Source organism: Apteryx rowi, unplaced genomic scaffold (assembly GCF_003343035.1).
Source record: "Apteryx rowi isolate R43461 unplaced genomic scaffold, aptRow1 scaffold_121, whole genome shotgun sequence".
Taxonomy (NCBI): Eukaryota; Metazoa; Chordata; class Aves; order Apterygiformes; family Apterygidae; genus Apteryx; species Apteryx rowi.
In genome coordinates, this window is record NW_020447431.1 from 1,056,371 (window position 1) to 1,079,247 (window position 22,877).

The 22,877-nt window shown below is 34.1% G+C and overlaps 1 protein-coding gene across 14 annotated transcripts in view; it reads right to left on the reverse strand.

The window, feature by feature from the left end:
• Nucleotides 1-22,877, reverse strand: part of LOC112978017 (sodium channel protein type 2 subunit alpha-like) — a 62,111-nt gene that overhangs the window by 20,746 nt on the left and 18,488 nt on the right. For 8 of the 14 annotated variants that reach the window (XM_026091103.1, XM_026091084.1, XM_026091094.1 and 5 more), the window contains exons 11-16: nucleotides 22,527-22,874; nucleotides 20,564-20,696; nucleotides 18,292-18,530; nucleotides 15,169-15,342; nucleotides 12,661-13,017; nucleotides 9,843-10,328 (exon numbers count right to left, since the gene is read on the reverse strand). In XM_026091103.1, coding sequence (XP_025946888.1) covers nucleotides 9,843-10,328; nucleotides 12,661-13,017; nucleotides 15,169-15,342; nucleotides 18,292-18,530; nucleotides 20,564-20,696; nucleotides 22,527-22,874 — 1,737 coding nt within the window. Of the gene's footprint in view, nucleotides 1-9,842; nucleotides 10,329-12,660; nucleotides 13,018-15,168; nucleotides 15,343-18,291; nucleotides 18,531-20,563; nucleotides 20,711-21,370; nucleotides 21,383-22,505; nucleotides 22,875-22,877 lie in introns of all 14 variants that reach the window. The other 6 variants (XM_026091066.1, XM_026091042.1, XM_026091126.1 and 3 more) reach the window with 3 other exon arrangements.

Consider the following 22,877-nt stretch of genomic DNA (forward strand, 5'->3'; position numbering starts at 1 on the left):
AATGATTAATACCAAGTATCTGCCACACTTTTTAATATAGTGAAATTTTTGTAGTATAAAAAATTATTTAATCAGCATTCAGATGATTTGAATAATTATGCTACCAAAAATAATAATTTTTAAAAGAGACATTTCCCTGTCTTCTCTTCTTCAGAGAGAGAATCTCTTCCCCCAAAACACTGATGCAAATTAAAGCTAGTTACTTAGATCTTCAGTTAAAACAGTGTCCCTTAAGAAAAATGCATTGGGAGCTAAGGGTTTCTTTCTACAAGAAATGAAGCAAATGGAACATGTGTCTTTATATAGTCTACTAAGCAATTGCTCCCTCATGTTTCATTCTAATATAAGATGAATGAAGTTTAAAAAAAAATCAAGTTGGGTGATAGATAATTTCAGAGTTAAGTTTCAAGAAGCAGCCCTTCATACGCACACACAATTGTAGTGAATTGACGTAGTTTAGTCACCCTCAGGTTACAAGCTGTAGCTGCATTGTGACAAAAAATAAAGGACTTGTCCCATAATAAAAAAGATTTCTGACAACCACACTGGTATTATTTTGAAAAACATTATTTTCCTTTTTAAATATGATGATCTGCCATACATGTAAAACCCTGATGGCACATGTGGAAAGGTTTGGATAAATACACTGAGATTTGGATATTTCCAATGCTTAATTTTTGCTTAGTGAACATGAGGGTATCATGCCTCCCTTTTCATACTGCACTTCTGCTATGATTTCAAAATTCGTATGTGTAAAATAGTTACAGCATCTAAACTGAATAATTTCATTACTGGTCATGTAGATCAATATGTCTGAAACAAAATATTGTGTACCTCTTACATAGTGAGCGTATTTAAAACTCTAGTGGCTGTACACTTACAGACCAAAATGCACATTACTGGACACTATATTAAGCACTATCAGCACACCCCYGTAGTATCCACACATAAGGCTCTCTTTTAAAAAGTAAATGCAATTTGTGAATTCATTCTTGTACTATATATCATTGTAATACTACAAAATAAAATGTCTGAATCCTGTCACTGAAATTRTAGGCTTTTCATTAAATGAAAACTGAATATTATGAAAACAATAATCTGACACATTTAAGTTAGGAAAATTAAACCTAATTTATGGCCTAATCCATTATCATTTAAATCAATGACTGACTTAATAGTAGCAAGAGAAAGGTTCATAGTTAGCATCAAGTATTAATGTATATGATTGCCAATTAAAAGGCAAAGTCACTTCTTTAACTGCTTCTCCCCATGCAATCTCTGCTGCAGATAGTCCTGTCAGCATAGCTGTTAAAAGCAGATGACAGAAGTGCAGTTTACAGTCGGGAAAAACAAAAATTGCAATTCCTATAGCATGCTCTTCATTATTTTTCAAATAGTCTCAAACAATCGCAATATAAAAAAATCCCATGGAGTTAATAAAACTCCTCTTCTTTGCTCCAAGACTCTACATTAGGAAAGAACCACTGCATTTTAAATAAGGAGTTTTAATGATCTGTTTTCTTCTAGCAGTAAAACTAATAAAATAATAGGAAATTCAAGATACATAATGGATTACACAATCTTCTTTTCACCTCATGTATGTGATCATCATCAGCCTCTAGAGCACACCATGCCCTGTAAATACTTATTTGCATCTCCAGTGATATTGTATTTTCCTCTACACAGACACTTTTCAAAGCATTTGCTCATGATGCAGCATTCTCAAGGCCTGAATCAGCAAAACAACATGCTTGACTAGAGCGGAAGCCTGAGCAATACTGTGGAAATCACACAACAAAACAAAAATCCACAAAAGACTACCTTGATGGGATTATGTTATTCTGAAAAGGGTCTTATAAATATTGCTGTATAGGATATAACAGATCAAAATAATGCTTCATCAACAACCCAAATACTTGGTTAACATACATACAATCAGTCTCTGTACTGTCCTTTCAGACTAGTGCATCTCTTGATTTCAACAGCTTAAACCATTAAAACAAGCTTTGACCAACAGCATGTTTATGCGCCCATTTACAATAAAATGCATTCACTTAGGACCCAGTCTTGCTCTTATTTGATTTTATTCTAGACTTCAATAAGAGCAAGAGCAGGCTAATAAATTTTAAGCTTTACAAATCGCTTCATGATTCAAGGGACAGTAAAATAAATAAAGGGATTCAGCCATTACAAATTGCCTTTAGTAATTCAGCCATGTGGTTTTACCTTTGAATCTTAAAATCTGCACTGTAATTGAGGGACAAAATATAAAATATCAGGTTCACTGGTTCCAAAGTGACTCTAAACTGACTTTAAATCTCAAATCTTATGATATTTGAYTTTTATATAATATTAAGCAAACCACTTTAAAAGCCTCTATCCCAAGAGTATATTATTTGATATTTGAATTACTTTAAGCATATCTTGGTTTACAATTTAATCAGTTAAATCTGAGACTTTTCAGACTATACAGCAAAATGAATTTCTTTTGGCATCTAATGGCCAGTTTATGCTACATTATAATATAGATAGATCATAATACACTAAAATCAGCTGTACAGATGGAACCACTTGGCTCTCCTTCTGAAGCCAGTGAAGCTCTGTCTAAATGCAACTGCTTTGAATCCAGCTGCAGGATTGAAATCTCAGTCTCAGCAAAATTTTGAGGCCAAGGCATACTACGATAATTTGACCTCCATAGCTTCATATGACTTTAGCTCCTGTGTAATATTTGCTATCCCTCTTCCTGAAGGCTCTGCCAATTATGCTGCAATGGGTAATATATTTGCCTATAATGAAAAAGAATAGGGTAAATATACATGCAATTTTATAAAAAGAACGTTGACTACTCCATAGTCATTCTAATTTACACTGACTAAGTCACAGATCTCATGATCATGAGATGATATCATGATACACATTCCAAAACACAAATATTTATGAAGGAGTTTAATTTCATGCCAATGCTTTTGTTCAATGAAATTTAAGAAAAGAATATTTGTAAAATGGTCTCCTCTTCGAGAGTTTTTTAGGAGGGGTTTATTTGCTATGTATAACTTTGGTAATTATGAAACATTTTTTGCTCTGCTTACAGTTTTATAAAACTCAAGATATGCACTGCCCAAAGGAATACAAATATGGTTTGTAGCATCTTGAAGATTTGCATTACAGTGCATTGCAGATTTAAAAATATAACAATGTAATTTTTTTAGGCAAGGAGCTCCTGCAGTAGTTTAAATGCTACGCCTTGCGAAAGTGAAGTGTGGCAGTAATCGTTACGTAAATCACATAGCACATATTTCATTAAATATATACATTTATAAGGGCTGAATCAAAAAGGGTTGTTTTTATATTTTAAAAACTATGCATGCTCCCTTTTTTCTTTGGCCTCTTTAAAATTGAACATTCCAGTACTTTTATGTTCCATACTTCAAAACCTGTAGAGCATGCAGTTATTGCTGAAGACTTTATTAAAATATCCAGAAAACTCATTAGCAGAGTTCAATGTATGTTGGGGTTGCCAGTCCCACCTGACCATGCTGTGATGTGAGTCTCGTGACTCAGCAGAGAGCGGCTGTGCATGTTTCTACTGTCTTGCAATGGATAGGGGAAGGAACATAGCTGAGTAGCATGCAGGCCAGTCAAAATCCATTAAAAAGTGATTATATATATATATACATATATATGTATAACTTGCTTAGGTAACCTGTGTAAAAGTGGTGACACGTTGCTCTACCTGGTTAAAAAGCACCAGAGCTGCATTCTTGATTGCTCCAGCTTGGTTTTACCCCTGTGAGAAGTAAGAATGGTAGGCAGTGAAGTTCAAGACACAGGATCTCTAGTTTTCTTCTTTTTGGAATCTCTAATTCAAACATGGCTTTAACACAATTAAAACATAGTTATTAAATATTTTATGATCAGTTGGCAAAAAGGGAAATACATACCACCTGAAATGTTCAACAAACCTTTCTACAAAGCCTCTGTTAGTTTATTTTAGAGAAATAAGAAATTCAGGAACTAGAGCTAATTATCTGCCCTCTAAAATTGTGATTCACAGATAAAAATACAATGAATTAAATTCATAAAGACATGGTTAGCAGATTTGGAAAGTATTCCAGAATTTATATAGTGCTTAATGCATTTTAATTGAAGTTTTAATATTTTTTGGTTTAACGTACTAGTCTTCATTTAATTGACTCTGTGATTATCTCTTTTACTTGCAAAAATGAATCCATACAGTAAGCAAAATACTTAGAAGCAGTATGTCTTTCTGTTCCTCCTCCATCCTCTACTAATAGCAGTGAAACTTACAGACAGCAATAAAAGTAAACAGTTCTCTGCAAATTCTGTTCATAATTAAATGTGATGAAGTATCTTACTGTGTAAGTATCTATTTTAGATTAGTATGTTATGTATTTTTGACTCTGTAATTTCTCTCTAATTGTTTCAAAAGAGGGAGATTGGATTGGTATCTGGAGAGTGGTCCATCAACACAGCTAGTCCACAACTTAGAGAATCTGATTTTTCAAGATATAGTCCCTGAATTGGTCAGTTGAAGAAAATGGGAATTTAGTTTGTAGGATATTTTTGAGGAAATGTTGTCAGAAACATTCCAGTGAATTGATCAAATCCCTACTGGGTACATTTTCACTAAAACATCTATTGGAACCTAGTGGCAATTCTCAACTTTCAGGAATACAACATCTTTCTTCCTATCTTTTTATTTCATGAAGTGACAAAGGCACTAGTGAAGCCAGTCAGCAAACTGATCTTATTCCCTGTTTTGAAGATTCAGTGGACTAGATGGTGAAGGATATTTGTGATTTTATTAAAGCCTTCTGTTGTGATTTCAGAAGTTAACTGAGCAGACTTACTTCTCCAATATAAGTGATTTATAATTATTATATAGACAGGCATAAAGCTCTGATAAAAATTTTTGGAATTCTGACTGATTTAGGCCTTTAGGTATTTGTATTTCTTCCCCTTTGAGATCAGCTTTCTGTGACTGAAGAACATCTCTGATGTTATTTTTCCATATTGAAGTCCAAAACTTTATTCCTAAAGTTGTAATTCAGATGTAATGAACAGTTGTTAAGTGGTACAAAGTACAATAGCTAGGAGTCTGCTGTTTGCTAAAATGAACGTAGTCCATTCATTTCACTGATTAGCAGGCATATTTTGCAATATAAACATCATCCACAGTGCTAAGCTAAACTTAAAAAAGCACCAAGTTATCCCCTTTTCATTACTTCTTATCTTCTTATTAAAATTAATTATCTTGAGTATCTTTGCTTTTCAGACCAGAAATCTGTTATTTCTGATGGTTATTTGTTGGCTATTACACCTCTACTTACTGACAGAAGATACTAACAAGATCCTCATTTATCTCGCTTTGAAGTATATATCAAATGTTCTTTTTGTTCAGGTACTTTCAGCCAGTTATTGTTCTAACATAGTGGATAACTTTTAATATCTTTAAGATAAATCTTCTTCCTCCTCCAAAGCTTAAGTTTTGTATGTGCAGTTTCCCATTATCCATTTATACCTGACTGGACATTTTTGCATGAGCTGTTAACCTACTGGTTCTGATTTTACGGAGTTTTAGGTTCCATATGCAGTAAGTAAATGCTGCCTGGGAGTCTCTTAGCAGAACAAACAGATAGTTACAAAAGAAATGTTCTAGTCTAGTAAAAAGAAAGACATTATTAATTGTCTTAAGTTATCTAGCTGTAATATTAGCTTAAGAACACAAGAACAGAAATATATGTCTATTTTATCAGGTGTTGAAGCAATAAAAGAATTTGTGCTCAATGCAGTTTCACCATGTTAGACAACCACTCGTGTTACTTCAAGTATGCGATGTAAATTCATCACAAATTATGCAAAGAAATGGCCTTTTTTGAAGGTAAAAACTTAAAAAAAGCTAGAAGATCTCTAGGAAAAATGTGTCTTGGGAGAAATCAAGTGTAATTTGGAAGCCAAGATACAGAAAGGCTGTAAGTACAGCATCAGGTCAGATGTGAAAAAGGTAAAGAGTCTGGAAAGCACAACCTCCTTTTTGCATATTCCATTCCACTGCTTGCCCTGAGTAGCTCTGACCTGACTCACATAACATGGTCTGGAGTCCTTTACAAGCCCTCTGTCAAGTAGGTATTGAAGGTACAGTAGCTCAGGTGAAAATGAAAATGTATTATCTGAGGCCAGGGGAAACTTCTCCAAATCTGAGATTACTGAATGAACTGCTATTGTTATATGGTAGTCAGAAGTAGCAGACATGTGGGTTTGTGTGTGGGGGGGGGGTTCATATGTTTTTGCTTTATTTCATCCAAACACTGACTTCCCTAAATTTCTAGTAATAGGTATTAGAAGGATCTTGTCTACATCTAGAACTTGCACCCGGGTTCCAGCATACATTCTGGCAGATGTTACTTATTTATTAACTGCCAAATTACTTATAGGTTGTTTCTATGAAAGAAAAGAAAAAAGGAGTCAGTCTTCCAAAACAAACTTGGTTTCTAGAGGTATTTTGTACTGTAATGTATCTGGTAATAAAAAATAGGAAAAATTTGAATTTGTTCCCCACTCACCAGCAGTCATAATTTCTAATGTAATTACCTGCTCTTGGCATATTCCTCAGGGGACTATATCCTCCCTTCCCCTGCCTTCCATCATGACCTGCTACTGGAGACAAAGTTACTTTAACTGCTGCTCTTAACATCAGTGGCAGTCAGCAAGACACCAGAAAAATGGTCAATTTTACTCTGACAGTTCTTCTGCAGATCTAGCTTCCCACATGGCTGTTGTTTAAAAAAAAAAAAAAAAAAGGTCTTAAAGGAGATATATCCTGAGGGTGTTTTAGGTGCTTAGTACTGTCACATTTGAGTGAAAGAAAGTTCTGCACCATCCCTTGCCCCTTCTTTTGCACACGAGACCTTCTCCTAGCAGGAATGCTGTCTTGATCATATCCATTGAGAGGCAAAGTAAAGCAAATTATGGTGTACTTTTCTATAGAGGTAATGTAAACACTGGGCTGATATACTCTTTATTGTCCTTAAAAGGAAATCAGAAGGCAGCAGAGTATTCAACAGGAGTGTTGACTAGGTAGGAGAATGTTAGGAGTTGTCACAAATTCCTGTCACACATCAGAATATCTGTTCATATATTACCAAAGCTGTTGCATTTTTATACATACAATAAAAAAGCACTTCATCTTTTCTGTAAAAACCATTCAGGAGGAATAAACAGAAACTGAAATGAATATGGAATTCACAATTTTCAGGGCACTGGTATGAGATTCCTTTCTTCCTAGCTACCATTCACAATATGCATAAATATATGTCAAACAGTTAAGCACCAAACAGCTGTCTGAGAGCTGAACTTAAGAGAAGCTCTATTACTTCAGCTTCCCAATGGTGGTGATTATTACACTCTATGGAAATCTTAAGGCTCCACAGAAATCTCAAACTAATCCTATCCACACTGAGGATTTCTCCACAAGCTCTTAATATATATACTCTCCACCCTGGCCAATTTCCTATAGTTACCTGAAACTTTCATTTTCAATTTGCTTACGCAGATTTATGGATTTAATTTCTCTACCTGAAGACATACTGATACATCTAAAGTTTGTAACACAGGCAAAATCCCTTTTGATTTTGTGGTCCTGAAACTTCAGGGTGGCCTTAGAAGAAAAAAAACGTGATGCCTGAGCCAAGTGAAGATGGGAATGAATAGAGCAGTTGACTTGTAAAAGTCTTGTGGGAAATCAGTAYGTCATTTAGAACTCAGCACAACAAGGGCTTTTACTCCTTTTTCTTAGGGTGTACTTGCATCACATTTTCACTTCCAAAGCAGAGTAGTTTCTACTGCTGAACTGCATTTTGTTGTCTCGTCAGCTGTACTGATAAAATATATGGAGAATACTGTAAACTGAGTCACACAATCTGTCTTAGAGAAAGAAATAAAAAATACCTATGGGAGGATATTGTTTAATTTATATCACTCCAGTGATGTGCCTTATAGAAGTGCAAAACACTGTAAAGATTGCCAGGGGGTCAGGAGCCATGGGAAGTTCTCCATCCAGCTCTGCTGCTGAGCCCAGCATGTCATGTAACCACACACTTAGCATCTGCACATCTTGTAAGCTAACTCCCTAATGCATATTGCACATTTTTTAAAAAATAGCATATTGAGGAAATTTTTAGTCATATAACTTCATAAGGTGGAGCTACAAAAAAGGACTCATCGCTGTATTTAACAAAACTAACCACAAGGACAGCAGGAAATTTAGAGTGAAGATTCATTTTAAAGAAATAACAACATTATGTATGAAAAGACTTAGATATCATTGCTAAAGGTTCACTGGAAAAGGCAACTAACTTTTATTAGATCAGCTGACATGAAAAAAGACTTAGCTCTGAGACCCAGCATCACTCTAAAAACTTAGCCTTTTCATACTATTTGACCTAATAAAATATATTATGCCACCTTATAAACTCTGCATTTCTTGTATTCTTAAATTGCCATGGGTATACTGCTTTACTGTCTTACTGATTTGTGCTGAAAATGTTTATTTCTGAGCAACTCAGTCAGATAGACTAGAATATTTTGCTCTTAATTTTACCACTGTTATGCAGAGTAACCTTCTTTACAATCATAAATAAACCCATACACTATGTTCTGCTTAGACAAAAAAGCGTACTACGATCAGTTGGATCATGGCTATCCATAAATCATATGTGATATATTTTGGTATTACTGAGGAATACAGCAGTGTTAGAAAATGTGGCAGCTATACAGCTATGATACAATTATGAATGTAGGGCTTCTTTATACAAAGGCTTTCTTTATAGAAAACAAACCCATTCCTGTTAATGAGTCATCACGCTATCACAGCATGTTATCTAATTCAAGGTATATTTATCCAAGCTTGTTGATCCCTTAAACCTCCCATTTTCTGGATTTCTAATGGAATTGAAAATAGTTGTATTCTGTATTATGAACTTGCAGGTACACTTCACCATAACTCCAATATACCAAGTTTTCCATGAATACCATTATCACCTGTGCATGTTCACTTCTGGTGTGTGAGCCACTTATATTTTGAGGCACCTGGCTTCTTGTTTTTTAGACCAACTTCTGTCTCTTTATACAATAACAATAGCATAAGGCTTTCAAATAAACTGTTTCCACATACATATACACTACAAGATGTAGTTTCTCTGCTCTGCAGCATAACTTCTTGAGGTACTGCTTTACCATGACATTGTTGGTATCTGGATTACTTCATGTCAGCCAGCCATAGTCCCTGGACCCCAAATCTACATGAATATTGCCCACAACACTTTTTAGATAATTGATTCACGATGTCTCAGGGTTCATTTTTTAGAACTACCCTAAATATAGAAAAATACAATTTTTTTTCTATTTATATTTGATTACATATGCAAAGCTATATACTCTTAGCCTTCTGCAATACTCTCATGCCATAAATCCTGATCATGTTCTAAATACTACAGAAAGGATGCTTTATGAAATGTGTGCAAGTCCTAAAATCTCTCATACTGTGAAAGAAATAACCATATTTAAAATGAAACATTTTCCAAATGATAATAAACAGAATATAAACGTGTGAAATCTAAGGACCCTTAGTGTACCATCACATAGGGTAAATTATCAAACCATTTTTCTTGAATTATATTTACAAAAATAATAGAATATAAAATTATAGGATATTTACATGGGATAAGACAGTCTTTTAAACAATACTAGAAGTAAAATTAACGAATACATAAATGCATGACTACAATATAAGGCATAAAGGTTAAGATATAAAGTCCTACCTCTTTGCTTTCTTCCATATCAGATTCGCTGCTAAATTCTTCTGTGTTCAGATTTTCAAAATCTGATTCTCCCACCGCAATGGGCACTGTCACGGTGAGGCCTGGATTGTTGATGAATGACATGTAATCATTTTCATCGATGACATATTTCTCCACACTGCTGCCTGTGCCTACACCACTGGTGGTTCCATTCCCATCTCTAACACAATTAAGATCTTTGCTTATTTCAACTACAGTATGGTTGGAAATGCAGCTGTCTTTCTTGTTGTTTAGCTCTTCAAGAGCTTTGATTTCTTCTAAAGCTTTCTGCTTTCTAACAAAGGCTTTTTGGATGAATTCCTGTATTTTTCTTTTCACATAATCTATGCCCTTCTGAATCCTTGCCACAGCAATCTGCAGATTGTTCATTTCATTATCATCGTCCGTAGCAGCAAGGTTGTCTGAACTAAACGAGCTCAGCAGCAAGGCCAGAAACAGGTTCAGTACCTAAAAGATGAGAGAATACAGCTGTATAGTAAATACATACATATAAGAAGTGAGTATTTTTACGGGATACTGTCAAATTAAAATTGCACACATTATTTGTTTTGAAAAACAACATTCACTAATTTCAGACAACTATGTAGCACCTTAAATTGCAAAGCTTGTCCATACTAGTTTTGATCAGTAGTCACTCAGAAGATGAAAACAGACAAGCTAATACCTAAACAATGTAACTCTTTGATCTTTCCCTGAAGCAGCATGGTTTTTTGGACTCTAAAATAATTAAAGTTACAAAAGTTACTTTTTTTTAAGTTATAAAAAAAGTTACAAAATTCTAGATAGCCACATTCATCAGAGGTTTGAAAGACTCCTTTCTAAATCTCCTAGTGAAATCACTTGGAGTTTAAGTAGAATTAAATAAACATCATCCTATAAAAATGAGATAGTTTTCTAGGATGCAGATATTTTAAAAACCTGTATCAGTTAATGTTATAATAACCTACTTACATTTTCTATCTATTCTTTGGAAGATTATAGCATAAGACTGTGATTTTCTATTAATTCTGTGATCTTATATTAAATTCTATAAGGCTGCCATAAAAGGATAAAAGAAATATTTTAAAATGAATTTTACCCTTTAATCTTCATAATTATAATTATATTATATTATTTAAAATTGTATTTTCTCTCCTTTTTTCCCTTGACAAAAATTTAAATACTTTTTTTATTATATAGGAATTTAAAATCAGAATGGACTTCTTCATTTGTCAGCAGTTCACTGACACTAACACCAGTATTGCCTGAGAACTGTGGTTTATTGTCTGAAAAATCAAACATCATTATTGTTTTTTTAAAATGTCTTTTCTTATAGACTGTAGCTATTTCACTGAAGCTTACAAGCAATGGGTCACTTCATACTCTCAGTCTGATATATGATGATCTGGTATAAAATTACACTTTTTGAAGGGCTGGATTGGTAAATGATTTCAAAGACTGCAACACAGTCTTTCATATCTTTGGACTAAGTGGAGGCCACCAGCCATCAAAAGCTGTCATGATACAGCAAAATGGCAAGACAACCTACGTCCTAGTGAACAAAATTCCACAAAATCTAAGAAAAACAATGGACTGAAATTTTGTTCTCAGACATACTGATGTAATTTCAAGAAAACTACAAAACAAAAAATTCTCAACCCTCAAATCCTACTTCAAATATACATCCCCATAGTTAAATGTATTAGACCTCTCACTTCTACTCTATACACAATTTAATTCTGCAGACTTTCACAATTCCAGAAAAACCCTGAAGTTACAGATACTTAGAAGAAGGGAAGAGGCAATATGAATCTCAAACAGTATTCCTATGCAGAAGYGAATATTAAAAAAAAAGAGCAGGTTATTGTATCATAATTAGCTTTCTGAGGCTCTGCACATTTCTGCTAATCTAATGTCAAGATTGCAATGTCCTCTAAACAATCGGGACACAAGCATGTTGAATTCTATTTTATAAAAATTTAAATCACGTTAAAATATATCACTAAATGAAGAGAATTTTGACAGTTAATGAAATACAATTTCTAGGCATCTCAAAGTGAATTGCAAAGATTAGCAGTAAAAAGAAACTTAAAAACTAAGTGAAAAGTGAAAATGTAAATGCTGCATTCCAATTATAATCCTGATTTCTAAAAAGTTCTTATCTCACCAATTCAATATATATCAAGTGGAGATTAGGCAAATTAACTTACCAGCTTGAATTAAAAATTTTCTATAAAAATTTTTATATAATTTTGAATTAGAAGCTTGTAAATACACTTTTAGGATGGTAGCCCAATCATTCTGTAGGGATTTGGTTTTTGTTTTTTATACCTAAACAGGCTAAAAAATGAAATACTTAAATTCAAGATATGCTATATAAGAACAACTGCATTGCACTTTATTTTTATTAAGTCAGAAGTTTTATGTGTCAACATTATCTGTTAAGTGTAAGAAAGTCGATTCGATTTTTCCTTCAGACAGGAGGCTTGGCATAAGCTGATACATAAGTGTTATTATTTCAAGAGTAGTTTAGGTGACATCTGGTTTTAAACAGCACCTCTAAATTAGCTGCAACACTCCCATAACAGGGTGTTTGATGTGACAGTTTGGCATATTCCTAAATATCTGGACCCGTAGTGAGAGTACTTCAATGTACGGAAATGAGTGAGAAGGGTGAGAGGGGAAGGCAGATGTTTTCTTCTTCCAAAGAGAAGCATGACAAACTTTCTCATTGCCTAGCTGTAAATTATTATGTCTATTTTCACATCGGAATTAATATTCAAAAATGTTCTTCACATACCACTAGGTTGCCGATCACCATGACCAGCATGAACACAATAAGGCACATGGTTTGGCCTGCAACCTCCATGCAGTCCCACATTGTCTCTATCCATTCTCCACACAGCACTCGGAATACAATCAAGAAAGAGTGGAAAAAGTCATGCATGTGCCAGCGTGGGAGTACACAGTCATTGGAGATCTTGCAGACACATTCCTTGTAGCTTTTCCCAAACAGCTGCATCCCAACCACAGCAAAAATGAAGACAATGATGGCCAGCACCAGGGTCAAATTCCCCAAAGCCCCCACTGAGTTGCCAATAATCTTAATCAGCATATTTAGAGTTGGCCAAGATTTTGCCAATTTGAAAACACGAAGCTGCAAAACAAAAATGCAGAAGAATCATGAGCATTAGTTTTACTGGAGTTCTGAATGTATCTTGTATCATTCTTTATGAAAAATTCTGTTTTGCAAATATCTTTTATTATGTTAATTACACATACTTTCTTTGGCTGTTGTCTGTCTTCAGTAAATTTAGAACCATATGGAGACTCTTCACAATTTAAGTCTCAGAAATCAGTAAGAAAGGACAGACAACAACAGGATATTTGACCATATCATGTGCTAGAAGCAGTGACAGCATTTTAGGTGTATAATATTTTAACTATTTTAAGATACCCCATTTTAGGAAATTCAGATAGTTGTGTAAGCCTTGAGGAGGACATAAAACAGCACTTGAGAGGTAAATGCATAATCTATGCCTTCTGTTACTGTCCTGCTTGGTACCATTTTTGTCTTCTGAAAAGATCTAGAAACATAGAGTGCTGTAGAGCGTATTGGTCCATCTCCTAGGATATCCGAATCACTTTGAAAATTCTTATACTGCTAGTCAGCCTTCTGCTCTGACAAAAGAAACTAAGGGTTCAGTTCAGCAAACTGTATAAATGAATTTGAGTCCACTTATCTGAGATACCATACGGCAGAGTTGCTTCTTTTCCCTTGCTGTTCCTGATATACATATTTTAAGCCAAACATCTAAGGCTGTTCACACCTATAGTAGTTATTCTTCCTGAGAGTTTTCCAGAGACCTTTTTGGAGAGCTTCTAGTTAGTGATGTCTTCAGTGTACTGTACTGAAAACAATATGAACTACATTGTTCATTTTACTTATCAGAAGCCAATTATGAACATTTAAATATCAACATTAAGTATTTTGTTGCTTATAAAAGCATGCTAGGAACAAATAAGTCTCATACCAAGACCTACTGAATCTCTTGTGAGTGGCAGTTTATTCTAGTAACTTGGGCAGATGTGTGCTCTAGATAATCAAATCTGATCAAAACGAAGCTAGGTCCAATGAGTTTAGCAGAGCATATGAGTTTCTGTAGATTAATTTGTTCTTCACTAGGAAGAGTGTATTTTTAATGGAAGACAGAGAGCACGGAGCTTGCTATTTGCCTAAATTGCAGTGATCAGCATTTAGTGATGCACATAGAGAAAGAATATATGTTTTGTTTGAGTTTGGCAATTTACCGCATTTGTTTTTGATAATTTTAAACATCCACTTACAGATGACTGCACAATTCTTACAGACGTATAGACATATAGACATTTACTACTCCTTCTGTGCTTGCTTGGCTCTACATTTCCCTCAGCACCACATTAGGTCTTACAGGCTTACTCAGAAAATGATTTTTAAAGTAATAATTTGATGTTGATATTGTCATGCCCTTTCAAAGCATAAACATTGACTTAAAAATAGTGCTCAGTAACCAAGCTATGGTGTGTGAACTTGGGTACCATGGCAACTGGTGCCATCAAACTAAATAACTACTTCCTGTTCTATATATTAAGAAATATCATAGGATTTCAGGTAATGTGATAACTATTAGTGTTATGGACTTTTAAATCATGACTCTACATACCTATAAATTAGTATAGTTAGAATACTAATTGCTATTAAAAAAGACATTTCTATTAAAAGCTCAGTGATATTTTTATTTAAGTGATCTCATCCTAAAGTCAGGTTGTTATGACTCTATTATATCTAATGGAATTACTAAATATTTATTCTCAGTGCCCATTAAAATAAATGTTGTGAATTGGGATGATATATAGGAACATTACAGGCAACACAAATAATGTTCATAAGATAAAGAATTTAAAAATTTTTTGATTCTATTCGCTGTTGGCAATATATATACATTCTACAGATATGCAGCTTTGATGTGTCTTAAAAAAATCTGTATAGCTAAAATTTTAAAAATTCTCAAAAGATAGCAGTTAGTCTTATGCTGGCAAATGATATCAGTAGGATAGGGTATCAGTAGAATAATTTGGTATCAACGGATATCAAAGGATCTCAATTACCACCTGTACTTGTGACTTTCAATTTAGGCATATATGAAAAATAGTGTGAGCCATATAGGTATATAATACATCTCTACAACACTGGCAGTTATTACATATGTCACCACAATTTTGTCAGTGATATAATTGCATGCAAATATTTAATTATCAAGGTATTTACCAATCTGAATGACCGAAGAACTGATAATCCTTCAACATTTGCAAGACCAAGCTCCATTAAACTAAGGCTAACAATAATACCATCGAAAATATTCCAGCCTTCTTGGAAATAGTAATAAGGGTCCATGGCAATTATCTTTAGTACCATTTCTGCTGTGAATATACCAGTGAATACCTAAAACAAAATGTAATTAGTTAGTTGAATTGTTTTGAGAAACATATTTGAGCAAATTTTTATAATCCAGTTGGAGTTCTGTTACCTGTTACTTGTACCTGTTACTATGTAAAACATCTGATTGTTTTCTCTAAATAGCATCTAAACATTTCTATAAACAGAAACTCAGTAATTAAAAGCAAATTACTAAACCAATACAGACACAGGAGGGCAGAAGTTTGATAAACCTCTGCTAAGACATTCACCCGTCAGCAGCTCAGCTCCAGTTCATATGTGACTAAATGTCTTATCATCTACTATCCATCCAGCAGCTGATGTGATCTGATCTGGTGTTTTTAGTCCAGTTCCTAGAGGATAATTCCACTAAAGCAAAACAAGACTTGACAGTAATTTGCATCCTTGCTCACAGTCTAAGCCGAAATGTTAATACAGACTCTAAGTGGGCTCTTCAGGTCAGAATTGAAGTGCGTGGGTGGAACAGGCTGGGGAAGTTGGAGCTTCTTGCACCGGGCTTTTAGGGAAAATATAGAGAGGATTCGATCCTTAGGTGCAGCACAGCTACGATTCTTCATGATAGCTATTTCCGTTTGATGGTGATAATGTTCTTTGAAATATTTGAAAGTGTCAAACGTGAAATGATCAACGCCCCTTCATTTCTGAATGTCCATGATTTCACCCAACATCACACCTGCAGTGAGTAGTGATCAGTGGGTTGTGCAGCATAATTAAGAGCTGTTTGGAGCATAATGCAATACCACTAAAAACATATGAATGTTCTGCAGAACACTCAAAGGATATCTTAGACAAACCAAGTACCTGCTAATGAAAACTGATGTTTTCCTCCACTGCCTTGTGATGGTTCATTAGCCAGCTTGTTCTCAGTCCTCCTGTAGCTAGTTTTATGGAAGCAGAGCTAACCTTTCACAACACTATCTAACTAGACTTCTGATAAGCTTTTAATTTAAGCATATTAGGAAGTAGCTGTAATGTGAAAACATTCACCATTGTCAAAGTGTAAATACCAACCTTTTAAAAAGTGTATACTTTTGAGAAATTAGAAATGTAGTGAGAAACATTACACCATTAAATTGAGATATGAGAGGTGCTATCGCATAATCAGAAGGATGTGATAGGTATTGCTGTGTCGTAAAGACATTTCAACAAAGAATATTTTTCTGGACAAAACTGTCATAATATTGGACAAATTAATTGAAAAAATAATGAAAAACATTTCATTTTAAAATATTGCCATCCCAAAATAACCTGTGTTGTCCACAAACTACTTTTTCTTGAGCTTAACTGCATCCCCAAAAACACAAAGATAGTAGTACATCGTAGCAGAAGTAAATTCAAGTTTTGTTATAATTACTGAGAAGTTTTGAATTCTGAATAAATTTTAGTATTTTGGAAATGAATCATTGTGTTTTAGAACTATTTATTCCTTCTCATTAAAATGCTACACAAAAGAACAATCATATTTGTCATATTTAATTTATCTTCAAACAGACCATGATGTCACAAGCAAAGAGTAACTTAACATATTTTGGATGCAAACTATCAAATTAAGGTTAATAGATTAATACAGTGAGGAACAGAGAATTTAATTGAAACCAGCAGGGATAGTATTCACTGCATGTATGCAGCCCTAATTAAGGATACTGGATTGTTACAAAGGATAGCTTAAAGTATGACTGTTGCTAGTTTAGGATTAAAAAAAAGCAAAACATGAGATGGGGAAGAGCAGAAGACCTTGGAAGTGTAAACAGAGAGATCGTCCTAATATTAGTATGAGAGACTGACATATTAAAATACAATATTCTAGAATCTGTGATGAATATAAGAATATGCCAGTGATTAAATATTTGTCCAGGAGAAAGGAAACTGTAATTCACACAAGAGCAGTATGCACACAAGAATACTACTTTTATTTTAGTTCTGTTTTAAAGAGTTATAGAAAGATGTATTACTGATATGTATAAGCTAAGGAAAATGTTTCGACTCTTCAAAACATAATCTGTTTGAGAGACTGAGAAATCTATTATTGCATAATTTGAATAGTAGCTGACTTTTCAACACTAATCTTTCTAAGTGATTAGTTCAGCACACTTGGTTGGTTTTTGTTCTCAGGATTGCATATTGGTGAATCAGTCCACTCCTGTCTTGTGTAAACTTTCTGTAGTAATGTGAGCTGGCGAAAAATCAAAAACATGTGAGCCCTCCTCTGAAACAAACACTTGTGAGGTTGAGTCCTCTGCTTCCTGAGCATCGGAAGTGAGTGAATCAGACCATAATATTTATGTGATTATTCCACATGTGGATTTTCTTGGTATCTGCTCAGAAAAGGAAATAGATATATCCCTGGATCAGGTTAACATTGGGGATAGAATCATTGATAAACTAATAAATACTAGGTGCTTTTTATTACAGAATAAAAAATACTCTTCTAGTTTAATAAGTATTTTTCAGTTACCTAAAGTGGTAGGGACTCACAAGAAATATGCTTTTCTTGGGAATGTACTTTCATATAATGTAACTGAAAAAAATTCAAAGAGGAATCCTGGCAGTTGAATATTTCATCAGTTTATTACATAAGAAAAATATTTTCTATGATGGAATATCAGCACCGTGGTAAAAATTAGATAACCTACTGTAACTTTTTTAAAGACAAAACCTAAGATAGGCCTCAAGAAATCTGACAATCAAGTGATGAATGCACTTCCGAAAGTATTCAGTTATTTCATTATAGCAGTTATAAACTAGATTCATAAAAGTTAAAGGCCAATATTGGCTCCAATAAAGATCACTTTATCTACAAAAATCATATATGCAGTTTCTAAACTGAGCGAAAAAAAATCTGGAATGAATTTAAAACAAATGCAATGTATTTACACATATTTTCTTTTAGAAAAGGTTACTCTTAAACCAAGTACTACGTGACAAACAGCTTACCAGGTTCCCCACAGAAAGGACGCTGCTAAACTGCTCGGTCATTGGATAGTGCTCCATGGCCATGAACAAGGTGTTTAGAACAATGCAGATAGTAATGGCCAGATCGACAAAGGGATCCATCACGACTAAATTGACAACGTGTTTTACTTTCAACCATGGGCTCCAGCAGTCCCAGATCAAGAAAGTGTTTGCAAATCTGTACCAGCAAGGTGGACATTTCTGTCTGGATTCTTCAAGTTCTGTAAAAAATAGAAACAATTAACAAATAATCAATATTCCAATTATAACATCCAGAAGTGTTTGTTTAAAATACGTACAAATAATACATCATTTAAATAAACAATGCACACTAAAGTGTGATTTGCCTCACCAAGTTTAGCTATCTAAAAGTTAAGCACCTAGTCTATCTAAGCTCCTCTGTGACCAATGGAGAGTGACAGGTATCTCTGAAGAGTGATTCTTCTCAAAAATCTATCTTAAGAGAGAAAAAAGTGTGTCCTTCCATTGAGAATAGGGGGAGTCTGGACAATTAGTTTAGATTAGTTGATTTGTAACAGATGCCTCAATTTTGGATAGTGAAAGTTAGCATTACTCCACCATCAATATGCACATTTGAATTTGTATAAGCTTCATAAAATAGAACATTTTATTATCCATATAACATGCATACATAGTTTGATATGAGCTACAAAAAGTATTGTATTTGCTACTACAGTGAACCACGGGTATATCATGCTAGATAAATGACTCTTTCAGTGTGCATACATAACATTCTTTATTTGAATCAATACTTTTTAATATATATAATGCACACATTCGCATTTTAAAGGGGATCATTTGACCTTGCTTGAAAATGTTTTATGTGTTTGCAATATATCTATGAATTGAGAAACAGAACAACTGTATTAGACTCTCGTCTCAATTAGAATCTTAAAAAAATATTTTTTCTTCCATTTCACTGTCAAAGTGGTCAGAGTTACAAAAGAACTTTCTAAGTAGTTAATAATAGCAAGGATGAATGGCCAATGTATGATCCTACCTACCTGATGGGGTGTTTGAGAACAGCTCAGAAAGACGACAGATATTCGTTTAAGTGAAAAGTATTTAGACTGCAAAATACATATAGAAATTGACCCACTTCCGAGGAAGTTCCTACATAGTGGCATCAACCCAAATCTGAAATTATTTTACAGTTTTCAGACATCCCAAAGGCACAGGGAGGCCTCCATCATCATAACGCTCATGGGTGTTTTAGCTAAAACAGCAAACATGCTGTTTTACAGTTTTTGCTAATAAGGATTATTATGATAAGGATTATTGGCATAGTGCTCAACCCTGCACCTTGAAGACCAGTGGGTTGATTTTTGTCTCTAATGTTGTCCCATACAGATGGAAATGCGGGAAGTTAAAGGTCAATTGCCAAAGCTCTCAAAGTCGTTGGAACATACAAGCCTTCTCATTACAGCAAGGTGGAGGCCTCCTGGCAGAAAAGGGTATCAGTAAGTAGTGAACGTTTTCTAAAATCTTTAAAAACCATGATGATGACAGTTCTTCTGAAAGAATATATGGATTGGGTGGAATAATCACATTTCTGAAAATGTAATCCAGTGATTACATCCAGTGAATCTTTTAAACATATAAAAATATATAAATGGTGTATTTATGAAGTGTGAGTGTACTCAGTTTGCACTAAATCAGCAAAACACTTAATTGTAACAATGTATGTTTTTCATTTTCAGTAAGTACAGTTTTTTTAATGCTTGTTATACTTGCCCAGTAATGCCTAAGAAAGTCAGCACGGGAGGATTACAGTTGTTTGTTCCTTTTAAAACCTTTTCATTCCAATCTCCTGTTGTCTGTCCCCGGATTTTAAGTGTAAGGGAAAGGACAGTTTTAGGACATCGCTACCAGTATCATAACAGTTCCTCTGTACCTTATTTTGTTTTTTCCATTGATCTGTTTTAGGAAGAAAATACCTATCATCTTCTCTGTTTTGGGCCATGGCCTTTCCTCAGCTATGGTCATTTTGATTCTCTTACTCTGTTAGTCCACTCACTAGAGTAGTGTTTTGAAAAGTGTCATTGAAACTGAATTTTTAAGCATTTAGAATGGGCAAAATGTTTTAAGAAAAGCTCAAAAGCCTTTTGTAGTTCTTCAGAGATTTCACCTGTCCAGTTTTACATTTACAAAGGAAATTATGTAAATAATTGCACTTTATGTGTAGTTAACAGAAATTTAATGAACTGCCTGTCAGAAGAAATGCATCACTTACCCTCCATTGTATTTGTAAGTATACTGGCTATACTCATTGCTCTTTGTCTTGCAGCAGAATCTTCCAGCATTTCCATGGAAATTTGATAAGAACTCAGTCTTCTTTTTCTTATTTCTGTTTCTGTAGTGGTGCCCTGTAAATGAAATACTCAGGAATTAAACCATCATTTTAAACATCTGATTAACAATATTTACCATGTAAGTGTGTAGTGACAGTCAGAATTGTGTTTGTATAGCATATTAGACTTTCCTTACACGCTGCAGGTTTCTGTCCCCATAGGAGTTTGTTTGATCTTTACTGAGGATCTCAGTGGAAATTTTGTACAGTGCTACAGGCAGACAACTGAAAGACACATTACCAAAGCAATGTGGGGCCAAAGGTGGTATTCATTTAAGTGTTTAAGAGTGAACAAAATTTTTCTAGCTATCTTTTTACAAGTGATTATTAGTATTCTTTCAAGAAAAAATGATCAAAGTTGAAACCTGTTACCTTGATTTCCAGCAGCTAGCCATGTTATATAATTAAAGTGCTAGTACAGAAAGAACTATTATTTAAGAAAGTAATTCTAATACAAGAAATATGAATATAACTCTAGGAATTAATTAAAGCAGGAATTAATTATACTGTGTACCGCATTCCTAACCTGATGAGCGTCTTTGGAAAATTTTTAACTTTTTATAGAACTTTAACATGAATAAGAAAAAAATCACATCCTATTTAATATTTCATCTACCTAATTCTCACCAACCACAAATCTCATACAGAATTTGTTATATATTCTTGGAATAAACATGTAAGTCATTTTACATTTTCCCCTGTGTTTTGTACAGCTTCTAATTACCTCTTCAAAGCAAAAATATCCAGCTCTGTTTTAAAAGTGCCTTTACACGCTACTATTCTGTAGCATGTGAGTGTCCTTACAGTTGCTTTGCTTTTCCTCTGGAATATGGCCTAGTGATTTGAACACAGGAGGGGGATTAGATTATTCCTAAATCTTGGTTCCTGCTCTCTCACTGATTCTGTCATTCATGAAAACCACTCGTTCTTTTTTCATTATTCTCTCCCCATCCAGAAAAAGAATAATGATACTTGCAGAACTCATAAGGGATTTAAAGATTAGCTTAGTGTGAAGATGAAAAGCCCCTTACAAGCAGTCACTAGTACTATTTCCTTAGAGAAGACTCTTGACTTAAATGGTGAATCTTTTTTAAATGAACATATTTCTGAAATACAACTATATATGCATAAACTCTAAGGTAATCTGAATTTGTGGTCTGAAGATCTATATCAAGATAGGAGAGAAACACAAAAATAAAAAGAAGAAATACATAATAGTAGTAATGAATTCTCAATACTTTTTTATAATGAAAATATCTTTTCAGGTTGAATACAGTGATATTATAGCCACCAAAGTACCATATTGAATCCATATTAAATATTATCATGTATGTAAAAGCTTGCTTTAGTAACACTTTGAAAGAACATAGCTTACAGAAGTCTGCAACTTTCACTGAAACATAATATATTTGCAAAGATACATAGAAACTGTACATGTTTTTTTCATGAAAATTATGGCAAAAAAAATCTTTGACTTAATTCTGTAAGGGCTATTTCCGTTAACTATCATGGGAGCAGTCATTGGGTCCTACTTCATTTTGCAGGTGTTTTTCTATATGTTTCTACTGAGTTATATCTTTAGTTATTTATCAGATGTCTACCTTTGTTGAGGTAAAACTATGTATCTTGCTGAAGGCAATGCATGTAGGAGACTATAATACTTGAGTGAGGCTCAGCCATAGGAACTTGAGGACATTTTTTTGCCTTATGTTCTGTTGTTTAAAAACTATTGCAAGTTATTGAAATTATTTCTTACAGCTGTAAGAAATCATGAGGTATACAGATGTGAGCAGTATGAAAAATTTCTGAACCAAATTTTAATAATTACTGGTTTACTTATAATTACCTCTGGTAGAAGCTGTCCAGTAGGTGAAGTTAGAGTTGAAGGTCCTCCAACTAAGGAAACCACTCCATTGCAATCCACAGTGCTGTGCATCTTCCCATTTGCTGGAAGGGCTGGTATCATTCTGGATGATATACTAGCTTGACTAATATTACTGTTGCGCCGTTCTCCGTGTCGATTTGGAACAAAGAGAGAATCTCTTCTGCTCTCATTGTCTTCCAGAGTGCTGTGCTCATCATCAGCAAAGTCATTTTCTGATCCTATATCCTTTGCTCGTCCTCTGAAACTGAAAATGCTTGTTTTGCTGTTGCGCCTTGGTGAGAACAGGGAACCACGAATGCTTAGCAAAGACTG